At 36.9% G+C, this 14,442-nt stretch overlaps 3 protein-coding genes across 3 annotated transcripts; all 3 read left to right on the top strand.

Annotated features, from left to right (window-relative positions):
* Window positions 1–1,282, top strand: LOC129447150 (olfactory receptor 1468). The gene has a single exon (XM_055208767.2). It carries the CDS (start codon window positions 1–3, stop codon window positions 1,000–1,002), a length of 1,002 nt encoding a protein of 333 aa, XP_055064742.2. The 3' UTR covers window positions 1,003–1,282.
* Window positions 1,283–8,007: 6,725 nt separating this feature from the next.
* Window positions 8,008–9,100, top strand: LOC129446308 (olfactory receptor 1468). The gene has a single exon (XM_055207267.2). It carries the CDS (start codon window positions 8,024–8,026, stop codon window positions 9,071–9,073), a length of 1,050 nt encoding a protein of 349 aa, XP_055063242.2. The 5' UTR covers window positions 8,008–8,023; the 3' UTR covers window positions 9,074–9,100.
* A 1,614-nt stretch (window positions 9,101–10,714) lies between these two features.
* LOC129446283 (olfactory receptor 51F2-like) lies at window positions 10,715–11,275 on the top strand. The gene has a single exon (XM_055207237.2). It carries the CDS (start codon window positions 10,715–10,717, stop codon window positions 11,273–11,275), a length of 561 nt encoding a protein of 186 aa, XP_055063212.2.
* Window positions 11,276–14,442: the final 3,167 nt, after the last annotated feature.

The following is a 14,442-nucleotide window of genomic DNA, read 5'->3' as shown; positions in this document are numbered from 1 at the left end:
ATGTCATCAGTGAATTCAAACTCCTCTGGAAATTCAACCTTTGTTCGTCCTGCAACTTTTTTCATCAATGGCTTTGTGAATGTTCCTCATTCAAAATACTATTATGTATTTTTGTCTTTGGTTTATGCTGTGACTTTTTTAGGGAATTCTTTTATCATGTGTATCATCTATTTAGCCCGCAGACTTCACACGGCCAAATACGTTGCCGTCTTTCACTTGGCTTTTTCTGATATGTGTGGAAGTTCGGCTTTGATCCCAAAGCTCCTGGATATGTTTTTGTTTGAGCATCAGTACATTTCATTTGAAGAATGCTTGACAAATATGTTTTTTGTATTTCATTTTATGAACCTGCAATCTTTAACACTACTATCCTTGGCTTATGACAGACTGATTGCTATTTGTTTTCCTCTAAAGTACCATTCCATCATAACCAAACGAGCCATGTGTCTGATCATGGCTGTTATGTGGACTTTTTCTGTGGCTTTTTTTGCTGTACTTGTAGGTTTGCTCACTAGACTCTCGTTTTGTGGATCCACTGTGGTCAATAGTTTTTTCTGTGATCACAGACCTATCTATAGACTTAGTTGTAATGATAATTCCTTAAATGTAATGATGGGAAGAATGTGCTTTGGTCTACTGATTTGTTTGCCGCTGGTACTTATTATCATTTCATATTTTTGCATCGCTCTGGTTTTGTTTAAGATTGTCCATAATGTTGACCGGACCAAAGCCATGAAAACCTGCACTTCCCATCTCTTGTTGGTGGCTATTTTTTATATCCCAATTTTAAGCAATAATATTGCAGCTGCATTGACTTCATCTGTCACAACAAATGTCGGGATAATTAACATTTCCCTGACACAGACAATGCCACCGATGTTAAATCCCATCATATACACTTTAAAGACAGACGAGGTCATGCAATCCATAAAAGATCTGTACAAACGAAACAAAGTGAACGTTACTAAAGAAGAAAACATAAAATATAGAAGAAAGAATTAAAATTTCTGATCAGTGTATAATGTTTGATTGACAGAATAAATAAGCATTACTAAAATGTCTAATAACATTTCAGCTATTGGCTTCAGGTAAAAAAAGTGTCATGCACAATTCATGTTCTTGCTTTTTCCTCTTAGTTAATCCTTTTATCACCATAAGGATTTTTAAAGTATTTATAGGTCTGTAAAAGCCATTTTGTCACATTGTCATCTGAAAGTAGTTTATATCTTAGTGTCTTATTTTTCATGTGATAGGAATACATTTTTTAAAAGTTCAGCTATAGAATAAAGAGCTTGTATTGCAAGCAGACAAAAGTCCTAAAACCTCTGTGCTGAAAGAAATTAATTTGCTTTGTGATTTTTTTCCTTGTTACATATATATTCTTGCTATAATTTTTCTCATGGAAAGTAGAAATATTGTTTATATTGGCATTTTTTCATTAAGCAAAAGCTTTATTTGTGAATAACAAATGTAATGCTTTATCAAATGAAAATGTATAATGTGTGCATTGCTTTTACTGGAGATTACTCATTGATCTTTAAACTAAGAGGAACTTAAACAGATAAACAAATGTTTTATGTTTTTCTCATGCACAATGAAATTTACTTTGTAATCACTTGTGGACAAACAAAACGGACACTATTAACAGTGTGGAAAATAAAATTTAATTATGTGATATAAGTACTGTACATGATTTGAATACATGAGCACTAATATGTTGAATGGGCTGACACAATGGGTCGGTTTGAGCCTTGGCTTGGTCAGGATGTCTTTCTGTGTGGAGTTTCTCTCTGTATCAGCGTGAGTTTACCCTGCGTACTCCATACTCCAGTTTCCTCCCATAGGCCACAGACATGCAGGTTAGGCAAACTGGAGATGCCAAATTTTCCTTCCCCAACTTGTGTACAGACTAACTGTGTATAGATTAACCAGTTCTTGCCATGAATAGTGTAACCCGCAACATGCAAATTTTAAATGTGCATGCACAAATGAGATTTCAGAGCTATAGTAGAGCAAAGACATGGCCACCACACATCACCTCATGCTTGAAGCTCAACTGATTCCCTGTCTCAATACAATTATACTGACAGCTAGTGGCATATATTTAGTGTCACACACATCATCGACTAAAAATGACATTTTTAGAAATATGCACATCCCTATGCAGAAGTAGAAAAAGTGTACAACTCTATTACTTGAGTAAAAGTACAGATACTACAGTTCAAATATTACTCCATTACAAGTAAAAGCTGTAAAGAGATTTTACTTGAGTGAAAGTAGCCTAAAGAAGTACTTGCTTCTAGAAGTACTTAAAGAGATAGTTCACCCACAAAAATTATTTTTTTTTTCACCCTCAAGCCATCTTTTATGTATATAATCTTTATCAGACCATCATAGTAAGAGTAATACTAAAAATGTCCTGGCTGTTTTTAAGATTTATAATGATAGTAAACGTTGCTTCTGATTTGAAGTCCAAAAAGTCCATACATCCTTCACAGAGAAAATTCACACGGCTCCAGGAGGTTAATAAAGGCAATCAATGTAATTAAATTTTGTAAGAAAATATCAGTATTTAAAACTACAGAAATGTTCGTAGTGACGAACACAGAAGTGGAGAGAACAAAACAAAACACCAGTCAGAAAATTAAAATCTTAAACGGGTAATTTTTCTGCGTTCGTCACTTATGCAACTATGTCTCGTACACTACGGTACATCCTACATTATATGCTGGAAACCTTCAGCCTATGCTTTCTTGTGAACGCACATTGGTCATTATTACCGGAAGCTAGTTTGTTAAGATTTAGATATTGATATTTTTCTTACAAAATCACATTGATTGCCCTCAAAAGGCCTTTATTAAATCCATGAAGCCTTGTGGATTACTTCTGTGAAGGATGGGTGGACTTTTTTGGGCTTCAAATTAGAAGCACCATTTATACCATTATAAAGCTTGGACGTGTTCTGATATAATATAAAGATAATCATATACATTGAGGATGGCTTAAGGGTAAGTAAATCATGGGGTAATTTTCCTTTTTGGGCAAATATCTCATTTTTTGAAACACTTTACAATAAGGTTGCATTTGTTAACATAATGCATAAGCTATAGATTGAACTAATGTGCAGTATAATTTTTCAGCATTTAAAGCAACACTATGTAGTTTCCATGTAAAAATGACTTACAGGTCCCCCATGTGGTTGAAAAGCGCAACAGTGCCTGGTATCAGACACTCTTCTGCAGGCAGGGGGAGGGGCGGGGCTGTGTGCTCTACCCTCCACCACCACTTTCAGAGTGTGCTTGTAGCAGCTAGGAGGCTGCTCAGGTTGCAGCAACAGTACAATTTCTCCAGTTAAAAGTTGTTCTATCACTGAAATAATTTTAGAGAAATATTTAAAGATAAAAAACTACATAGTGTTGCTTTAATAATCTTTGTTAGTTTATGCCAGTACAATTGCTCATGCTAGTTCAAAACTTTTGATTCTAATTTTTGTATGTAATGTATGTAATATTTAAAGGTCCCATTTTTCCTGTGTTTTTTAAGCTTTGATTGTGTTTACAGTGCGCAATATAACATGTGTTCATGTTTCCTGTGTGAAAAACATTATTTTTCAAACAATTAACTTATGTGTAAACCGCTGTCTTCACTGTCCTAGATGTCTTCCTTGTTCTATGAAGTCCCTCCTTCAGAAATACGTAACGAGTTCTGATTGTGTCGTTTTTTAGTGTGTTGTGATTCGACAGCAGCTTAGCCAGAGCCGTTTGAGCTTAGCTGGCGACTGACAGATTCCTGTGGGCGGAGTTTAGTCAAAAACTCTAATATTGATGTTATTTAACCGGGAAACACAGTTTTTCCTTTTAAGAAAAAATATTATGCCATTAGCATGGTACTCTACTGTTCAGTGCTGCTGTCGGGTGTTATTTGCAATTTACAGAAATATATTTTATATAAGTAAGGTGGTATTTAGAATAAGCATAATATGTTCAGTATTCTGTGTGTGCTTTGTACTGTATAAGGGGATGCAAGTCTTATTTAGACAAATACTGCAAATCTCATTTAGACAAAATATGATGTGTATAAAAACATTAAGGGCCCTATTTTAACGATCTAAACCCATGGTCTAAAGCAGAGGTCCCCAACCACCGGGTCGCGACCCAGTACTGGGTCGTGGACAAGTTGCCACCGGGTAGCAAGAACATACCGAAAAAAATGTGTATAATAGCCACGAAATAGCTTAATCGGGTATTTTGTACTTCAAGATCCGACTACAAATAACATCGATCATTTCTACTTTTGTACAGAGCCGCGCTCTCTCTCTTTTTCTCCGCCTCTCTCTCTCTACCAGCGCATCAGCGATCACATTGCTGTCATTAGAGTTTGAGCATACAGTACTTCTAAAACACAATCGATCAAAGAATTGCGGAGGTATGACTTTATGAATCATTTGCAAATGTACGTCGCAATGATGTACATATGCGGAGACGTTCAACTGTGTGACAGCGCAAATGACTGAAAAGTAATTATTTTATTCTTCTTTAAAACAACTTCAGAATTATCCATCGATCGTAGCACCATGATCAAAATAAACTATTAGGCTAATAATATTTTAACAGCTACACTTTAAACGTAGGTTTGAAAGGAACCTAAACTTGTCAATCATCATTAATCATGGTAAACGTGAGTCTCCGTGCCTCTGCGCACAGCCGAAATTCTTCTGGCATCTCTCCTCCTTCACTGCATTTTTCTTCTCTTCTGTTACTTGGAATTGGGTCTCGAGCCCGACCAAGATTCGAGCTGCCTTTGAGAACAGCAAGCCAAGTTCGTTTAGGTTCCATTAATTATTAAGACTAAATGGGCAGGCAAACTAGTAAAAACAATGAAAGTAAAAAACAATCCGCCAAAATATGGTTTTACACGTCTATAGAAAATATACTATAGCCTAAGTAAAGCAATTATTAATTTTCCTAATGCATGGTTGTTATCTTTACTTCCGTTTAAAACGTACATTTCGAAAAGGAGGATTTTCAGCACGTTTGAACAGCACCTCAGCGACCCCCCACCCCCCCGGTCCGTGAAATGTAACACTTAAGGTGTGTCTAAATCACTGATCTATATAAATGACTGGATTGCTCATAGAACGCTTAACGTAACAGCGTGAGGTGAAGCCAGCGCAGAGTTCGAGCAGCCATCTTGGTACACCCAACTGGCAGACGGCTTCATTGACTTCCATTCAAAATCATGTTTTAAATTCTCCCGCTTTACAGCGTATCAGTCACGCAAGATTATTTTTAGGATATGTGTACGTAAATTAACTGTTAATTCTGGTGTTATTTGCAATGTTTATGTTTTAATGGATTATGGATAATGGATTTATAAAAAAAAACGTTAAGGTGAGTGTGTCTGCTGCGTTCTGTTAATGACACGGGTATAAATAAAGTTTTGTTTGACATTCAGCTACACGGTCAGCGTTATTTCTCTAAATAAGTTTAGTTAACTTGTGAGTTTAGATAACATAAAACCAGCAATTTATTGCATGCACATATGTTACAAAGTATGATTATTTATTTAGATTTCAGAATGAGCACGTTTGTCATTAATACTAAATATGCTGCGGTCTGTCTGGTGATCTGATACTGTAATGAAGATGAATGTATAATAACTGATTAAAAACTAAAATGTACAATTTTCAGTAAATAACTATGTACATGCTTAGGACATTTATGTTGTAATAATGTACAGGGTAACTTCAGATATAAAAACGAAGACGAGTAAAGTGATGTTTTATCATTAAAATCTGATCGCGTCCATTGATTTAATAGAATGTTTGGGTATACCAACATGGCGGCGCGGTGGCTTCACAGTTGTGACGTCATGCGCAATCCAGTCATTTATATAGATCAGTGGTCTGAATCCCATTTTGCTAGTTTAACCCTTTAGAGTCTAAGGAGTTTTAAGGGCCATGGGGAAGTTTTGACCTATACTGACTGTTGTGCTTTTTCAGTTGCTTAAAAACATCATAAAAATGCTAAAATAAAAAAATATTTCTGCCTACTCATTTACATAAAACAATAAATGTATTTAAAATTTCTAAGACACTTTTGCGTGGGAAAGGCAGTATGCGTGGAGGCATGAAAGCTCCCGAATAATCTGTGATTGACAGCTGAGGAAACAAAAGACTTGAGCCTTGTAGGAATGTAACAGGAATGTAACTTTCTCTATAGTAAAACTATGATGAGGTTTACTTGGGAATTTATAACAAAATGTGTATATATATACAATTATATATGTATACAAGTATACCTTTAAAACCATGGTTTTGCGGCAGAAACAGTGCAACCATGTTTTTGGCTAAAAATACAATTGTTATCATCAGCGAGAGTTTTACTGCCTATCGTTATATGGACTCTTATTAGTGTTTTTGTAATCATTATAGTAGAAACACAACAAGGGATGAGCATGGTCAACTTATCAATGTTTGTTAACAGCAGCCATTACTCCCTCAAGTGTTGATTGTGAAAGCAGCACAAAGGAATGTGTGTCCATGCCTGTTATCCTGCTTTTAATAAACTTGCTGTGCAGAGATATACGCATAGACGCGAGTAAATAAGAATTTAGATGTGCTATTTGCAATCGTGGCTTTTATAAGAATACCAAAAAGCACGTCAAATTTCCTGACTCGTGTGTTTGTGTATGTGTGTGCCCGTGTACTGTTTGACGGAAGGACAAAGAAAACACTCCGGTCTGGAGATAACTTTTAGTGACACACATATTTAGATAAGTTTAGATGTCATGTTTGGTGCATTGGGATAATACAAGCATAGCAAGGAGTGGAGAGACTGGATCAGAGATTAATACATTGACTGCAGGAGGCGAAAGCTATACATAGAGATGTATCTGCCCGTTCACTTCAATGGTGCGTGGGTGGCGATCTCAGCTCATCACGGATAATGAGCTAACAGGAGAAAATGGTTGTTCCTATTCTCATAACAAGTAATAGTTGTGTTTTAAGCGTAACGTGCAATAAACTAATGAGAGTCTCATCTCCCATCTCTTTTCAAAAGCAAATAGGCGTTGTCGCCCTGTTTATAGGCGCATATTACTAATGTGCTCTTTAAATAACAAAAACAATATTGTACAATTGACTTTAGACCAGTTTTTAGTTGGTCAATGCCGTAGTCTACTTTAGTTGCCTCAAAATAGCAATGCGGCAACAATGCGCCTGAACACCTAATTTTCCAGCCAGCACGCCCATGGGCGCACAAATGGGTGCAATTGCTATTTAAACAATGTGACGCTGGACGTGAAAATAATAATTGCATCGGGCTGAAACTAGCAAAAAACACTTGCATCGTGCATTGCGCCAGGTACATGATAGGGCCCCATAACTCTTAGTATCACCTTTAATTAGACTTCTTTCTGGGGGTTCAAAGAGATTTTGGGGTTCACATCCTCTGCCTATAATTAGACCCAAGCTAATTATTTAATAGTTTGATTCCTGCTTACATTTAGGGCTACCTGACTCTCCGTGATCACGTAGATTAGTTGTAATGATAATTCCATTAACATTATAATGGAAAAATTTACCTTTGGTCTCTTGATTTGTTTGCTACTAATACTCATATTTATTGCATATTATGAGTGGATCTTGCATTATGGTGTTGACCAAGCAAGGCAAGAAATTGTAGAAAGACTGCACAAGCATGTTTACATTTAGTTGGCCAGTTTTTTTACATAATAAGAAAACAATAAGCCCCTTTTTTGAGTTCCCCATTTTGATCTCTGTTGTATCCCCACATGTCCACTATGTTTTTCATATTCCTTATAATATAACACTTTCATCCACAAATCTTTAGGGAGAAGGGTTGTACTATGAACTAGTCCACACTCAAGAGAATAATCTAATATAAATATCTCTGATAGCTGGCAGAATAGTAACATGGTAAGAGCTTTGGAGAAGGTAGAGTATGAACCATCCTGTCTTTATACAATAAGTCAACTTATTTAGTAATATTACAAAAAAAAAATGTCCAAGCTTGTTTGGTTCATAAATGCAAGTGTATTTCTCTACACAGATCTTTTTACAGCTATCATGTCTTCGGTGCATTCAAACTCCTCTGGAAATTTAACCTTCGTTCGTCCTGCAACTTTTTTCATCAATGGCTTTGTAAATGTTCCTTATGCAAAGTACTATTATGTGTTTTTGGTTTTGGTTTATGCTGTGACTGTTTTTGGAAATTCTTTTATCATGTGTATAATCTATTTGGCTCGCAGACTTCACACGGCCAAATACGTCGCCGTCTTTCACTTGGCTTTTTCTGATATGTGTGGAAGCTCGGCTTTAATCCCAAAGCTCCTGGATATGTTTCTGTTTGAGCATCAGTACATTTCATTTGAAGAATGCTTGACAAATATGTTTTTTGTATTTCATTTTATGAACCTGCAGTCTTTAACACTACTATCCTTGGCTTATGACAGACTGATTGCTATTTGTTTTCCTCTAAAGTACCATTCCATCATAACCAAACGAGCCATGTGTCTGATCATGTCAGTTATGTGGATTTTTTCTGTGACTTTTTTTGCTGTACTCGTAGGTTTGCTCACTAGACTCTCGTTTTGTGGATCCACGGTGGTCAATAGTTATTTCTGTGATCACAGGCCTATCTATAAACTTAGTTGTAATGATAATTCCAAAAATGTAATAATGGGAAGAATGTGTTTTGGTCTACTAATTTGTTTGCCGCTGGTACTAATCATCATCTCATATTTTTGCATCGCTCTGGTTTTGTTCAAGATTTCAGTTGTTGACCGGACCAAAGCCATGAAAACCTGCACTTCCCATCTCTTGTTAGTGGCTATTTTTTATATCCCAATTTTTAGCAATAATATTGCAGCTGCATTGACTTCATCTATCCATCCAAATGTCGAGATGATTAACATTTCCCTGACACAGACAATGTCACCGATGTTAAATCCCATCATATACACTTTAAAGACAGACGAGGTCATGCAATCCATAAAAGTTCTGTACAAACGAAACAAATTGAATGTTACTAAAGAAGAAAACAAAATATAGAAGAAAGAATTAAATTTCTTTTCAGTGTAAAAGGTTTGATTTGATTCACAGGATATACAAGCACTTATAAATTATCCAATAACATTTCAGCTAATGGTTTCGGGTAAAAAAGTGTCAAATCAATAATTATTTGTTAAATCGTTTATTTCTCTGTAAAAGCCATTTTGTTATATGGTCATTTGAAAGCTGTTTACATCTCAAAGTCTTATTTTTCATGTTATAGGAATACATTATTAAGAAGTACAGCTATAGAATTAAGAGTTTGTATTGCAAAACCTCTGTGCTGAAAGTAGTAAGTAAATTTGCTTTGTGATATTTTCCTTGTTAGATATACATTCTTGCTATAATTTTTCGCATTAAACATAAAATATTGCTTGTATTTGCATTTATTCATTAATTAAGCAAAAGCGTTATCTGTGACTTACAAATGGTGGCATTTAATGCTTTGTCAAATGAAAATGTATGTGTGCATTGCTTTTACTGGAGAAATTTACTCATTGATCTTTAAACTAAGAGGAACTTAAACAGATAAACAAATGTTTTCATTTTTACTTATGTACAATGAAATTTACTTTGTAATCACTTGTGAACAAACAAAACAGACACTATTAACAGTGTGGAAAATAAAATGTGATCATATGAGATAAGTACTGTACATGATTTGAATACATGAGTTCTAATATGTTGAATGGGCTGACACAGTGGCTCAGTGAGTAGCCTGAGGTCCCCGGTTTGACCTTTGGCTTGGTCAAGAGGTCTTTCTGTGTGGAGTTGTATCAGTGTGAGTTTACTCTGCGTACTCCATACTCCAGTTTCCTCCCATAGGCCACAGACATGCATGTTAGGTTAACTGGAGATGCCAGATTGTCCTTCCTCAACTTGTGTACAGACTAACTGTGTATAGATTAACCAGATCTTGCCATGAATATAGTTAAGAAATAATAAATAGCAATAAAATGACTTCCAAGCTGCTGATTGACTGATGGCACAATAAGCCCTTCACTAATAATAAGGGAGAAAAGAGCATAATAAAAATGGTAATGTAGTGTAACCCGCAACATGCCAATTTTTAATATGGATGCACAATGATATTTTAAAGCTATAGTAAAGCAAAGACATGGCCACCACACATCACCTCATGTTCGAAGCTCAACTGATTCCCTGTCTCAATACAATTATACTGACACCTAGTGGCACATATCTAATGTCACACACATCATCGATTAACAATGACATATGCAGTTTATGCAGTTTACAGTCAGCCATAAATACTTCCCTATGTAGAGGCAGACAAAGTGCACAACTCTATTACTTGCTTCTAAAAGTACATAAAAAGATAGTTTATCCAAAAATTATTTTCTTACACTCAAGCCATCTTCCATGTATATAATCTTTACCAGACTATCACAGTCAGAGTTATAATAAAAATGTTCTGGCTGTTTCAAGCTTTATAATGGTAGTAAATGGTGCTTCTGATATGAAGTCCAAAAAAATCCATCTATTCTTCACAGAGGAAATTTACACGGCTCCAGGGGGTTACTAAAGGCCTGATGGCAATCAATTGCAATTTTGTAAGAAAGTACCAGTACTTAAAACTTTAGAAACATTCGTAGTAACGAATGCATAATAACCAAACGAGCCATGTGTCTGATCTTGGCTGTTATGTGGATTTTTTCTGTGGCTTTTTTTGCTGTACTTGTAGGTTTGCTCACTAGACTCTCGTTTTGTGGATCCACTGTGGTCAATAGTTATTTCTGTTATCACGGTCCTCTGCATAGACTTAATTGTAATGATAATTCCATGAATTTTGTGATGGCAAGAATGTGCTTTGTTCTACTGATTTGTTTGCCGCTGGTACTAATCATCATCTCATATTTTTGCATCGCTCTGGTTTTGTTTAAGATTTCTCATAATGTTGACCGGACCAAAGCCATGAAAACCTGCACTTCCCATCTCTTGTTAGTGGCTATTTTTTATATTCCGCTTTTAAGCAATAATATTGCAGTTGTATTGACTTCGTCTATTCATCCAAATGTCCGGATAATTAACAATTCCCTGACACAGATAATGCCACCGATGTTAAATCCCATCATATACACTTTAAAGACAGACGAGGTCATGCAATCCATAAAAGATCTGTACAAACGAAACAAAGTGAACGTTACTAAAGAAAAAAGCATAAAATGTAGAAGGAAGAATTAAAATTTCTAATCAGTTTTAAAGGTACACAGATTTGATTCACACAATAAATAAGCACTAACAAAATGTCTAACATTTCAACTAATGGCTTTGGATTAAAAGGTGTCAAAATCATGTTCCTTTTTTATTTTGCTCTTAGTTAACTTTTATCACCTATACATAAGCATGTTTTAAAGTATGTATTTGTCTGTAAAAGCCATTTTGTTATATTGTCATTTGAAAGGAGTTTATATTTTAGTGTCTTTTTTTCATGTTATAGGAATAAATTACTCAAAAGTACAGCCCCAGAATTTGAGCTTGTATTGCAAACAAGCCAAAGTCCTAAAACCTCTGTGCAAAAGTACAGATATGCTAAAATATTACTCCATTACAAGTAAAAGTTTTAAAGACAGGTTTTTATTTAAGTAATAGCCTAAAAAGTACACTGTAAAAAATAAAAAGTTGACTTAACTTAAATTTTCAAGGCAACTTGCTGCACAGATTTTTTTCAGTTTACTCAACTCTTGGATGATGTAGTTCACCTAACTCAATTTACTGAGTAATGTGAACTTAAACCAACAAGTTAAACTAACTAACTAGTGACTAAGTAATTTAGTATATCCAAATTCAACTAATCTACATGTTTTGGACTGTGGGAGTGTACACAGAAAGTTCTCATAAACAAAGTCTTTATGTGACTTAGCCCTCCTTTAAACCAGGGACCTTTTTGCTGTGAGGCAACAATGATGCGCGCTAACTCACTGCCCTCTACACTGAACACACACTTCTCAATCATGGTAACAATGAACAAACATCATTCTTTCAAAATTACTCTAAATACAACATATAACTAACATTAACAACATAACAACATAAATAAAGCCAGCAAACATTAAAAGAGTCTTCTTTTGTAGTAAATATTAACCAAAGAAGTAAACATGTCGCAATGCATGCCGGGAACCATTCAGACCATTGCTTTTTTAAATTGCTTGTTCAGATTTCTCAGTTTGGCAAGTTGGGTGAACGAATTGAACAAAAAACTTATATATCTAAGTCCAGTCAACAAAATAATATTTGTTAGCTGAACAATTATGCTTTTTTCATTCAATGAACACAAAATAATGAATTGACCCCCTTCAACAAAGAAATCTTTGTTCAAATTACTTAATTTTCTTTGTTGAATGAACATTTTAAAGTTGGATTTTTTACAGTGTACTTGCTTCTTGAAGTAGGCTACTTAAAGAGATATCGGTCTAATTCACCCAAAAATGAAAGTACCCCATGATTTACTGACCCTCAAACCATCCTCAATGTATATGATTATGTCACAGGTCGGAGCAGACCACTCCTATCGTGCGTCACGCTCCTCCCTCAGTTTCCACCCCGAGGTGGTCCCAAAACACCCCAATGACCAAACAGACAAGAAAGTAACATATAACAATGTTTATTAAATTAAAAGAGGGGAAAGGGGAAGGGTTTTTAAAATCAACAGTTTTTCTGGAACTTGGGGGCTATGGTCCGAGTCGCTTCTGACTCTCTCACGTCGCTGCAGGTAAGTCCTCCTGACTTTCCCTCTTTCTCTTCGGCTCACACGTGGATTACAGGCAAGTATTTCCGGCTTCCTCCAATCGTGTCTCACAAGTGAACTGCAGGTAAGTATTTTCCTGGACTCAGGTAAGTACACTGGTAAGTAGACAGGTAAGTACCCTGGGCGTTGACTTCACAACATATGGTGGAGCAATCCCACGATGACACAGAACCCTTGGCTCAGACCTTCAGACTGGCAGCAGAGAACACACAAACTTCCTTCAGTAGTAACAATACATGCAAGGAGAGTTACGACACCCCTTAGCTTCAGGCAGAAAGGGACAGATGGAGACACAGGGTGAGGCTGCTTTAATATTTAGATGAACACACCCACCGGATGGAATCACAGAGGTAGATAGATGGAGGTAAGGGGGTCGTACAATACAGCGTACTACCAGAGCGGGGCCAACCGCTTCCAATATCCTTTCCTTCAAACAGTGGGGCAAGAGATTTGGACATGGACAGACATCTGGAAACACTCAACAAGTGTATAGTTATGCACAACGACAGTGAGTACACTTCTCCCACACACAGGCAAATACAAGCTCTCCCTCTGTTGAAATTAAACAAATATCCGCAGGCAATCCTTACTTGTGAAAGTCGGAGCGCCACCACAGGCAGGTAAAGGGGTTAACAGGTCTCAGTCGTATAGGTATAAGAAACAGCTGCCCAGTGCCACCACTCCACTCTTCTAAAACAGGGCTCTTTCTTCAGCCTAGGAAGTGATCACTGACAACCCTGACAATGCACAGCACTTCAAATGTCCAAGTGTACACATTCAAAAATAATCACCCACCGCACACCATACACTCACAGTGATATAGGGTCAGGGTCACCACGTGGGGCCGGGTTCAGAGACCTGAATCGTTGGATGACTGGGGCAGAGGACAACCACGTGCTACTACTTGAGCTCCTCCTTCCTTCCCTCGGCTGGCTCCAGCACGCCAACCGATCCTCCAAACGAGCTGGGTGACTACACTTAATCAGGAAGACAGAGACAGACCGAGGTAACAGTATTAACAATGTTGCAAATGGCAAGGTAACCACAAGACGAATTCCAAACGTGACACACTTCTTAATACTTCCCTCTTCCTTACAGATGTCCCATGCGTCCAGGGCCTCGTTTACCCAGATTACTCCGCTTCTTCCGTCGCTAATTTCTCCTCTTCGATCCGTTCCCTGTGTCCTTCCAACATACACGATCTCTTCAAAATACACAGTCGAATCAAAAACAAACTACTTCAGAGTGAAGGACTAGACACTTATCTACGCTTTTGTTTCCACCCAGTTCTCCGTCTAATCTTCGCCCAGCCTGCAAATCCACAGGAACACGTCTCTCCAAACACACCAAATAACCCCCGCCTCTCTCACAGCCAGAATAAAACTTCGCCTTCCGGTTTTCTTGACGCCTTATTTATGGGCCTCCCTTTCCCTTCAGTGTCCAATCACCGATCTCCACGCTCACTTGGCGCACCTGAGCTCGATAATCCCTGATTTGTTTGCCCGGAGTTAGACGGAACCGGCCGGGTGTTACAGTGAAGTTGGTACGTGCGGAGCTATTTCCGCCGGCATAAAGCCACTCCGTGACAATTATCTTTTTCAGA

This window comes from Misgurnus anguillicaudatus, chromosome 12 (genome assembly GCF_027580225.2).
Source record: "Misgurnus anguillicaudatus chromosome 12, ASM2758022v2, whole genome shotgun sequence".
NCBI lineage: Eukaryota > Metazoa > Chordata > Actinopteri > Cypriniformes > Cobitidae > Misgurnus > Misgurnus anguillicaudatus.
This window is presented reverse-complemented; position numbering and strand designations above follow the sequence as displayed.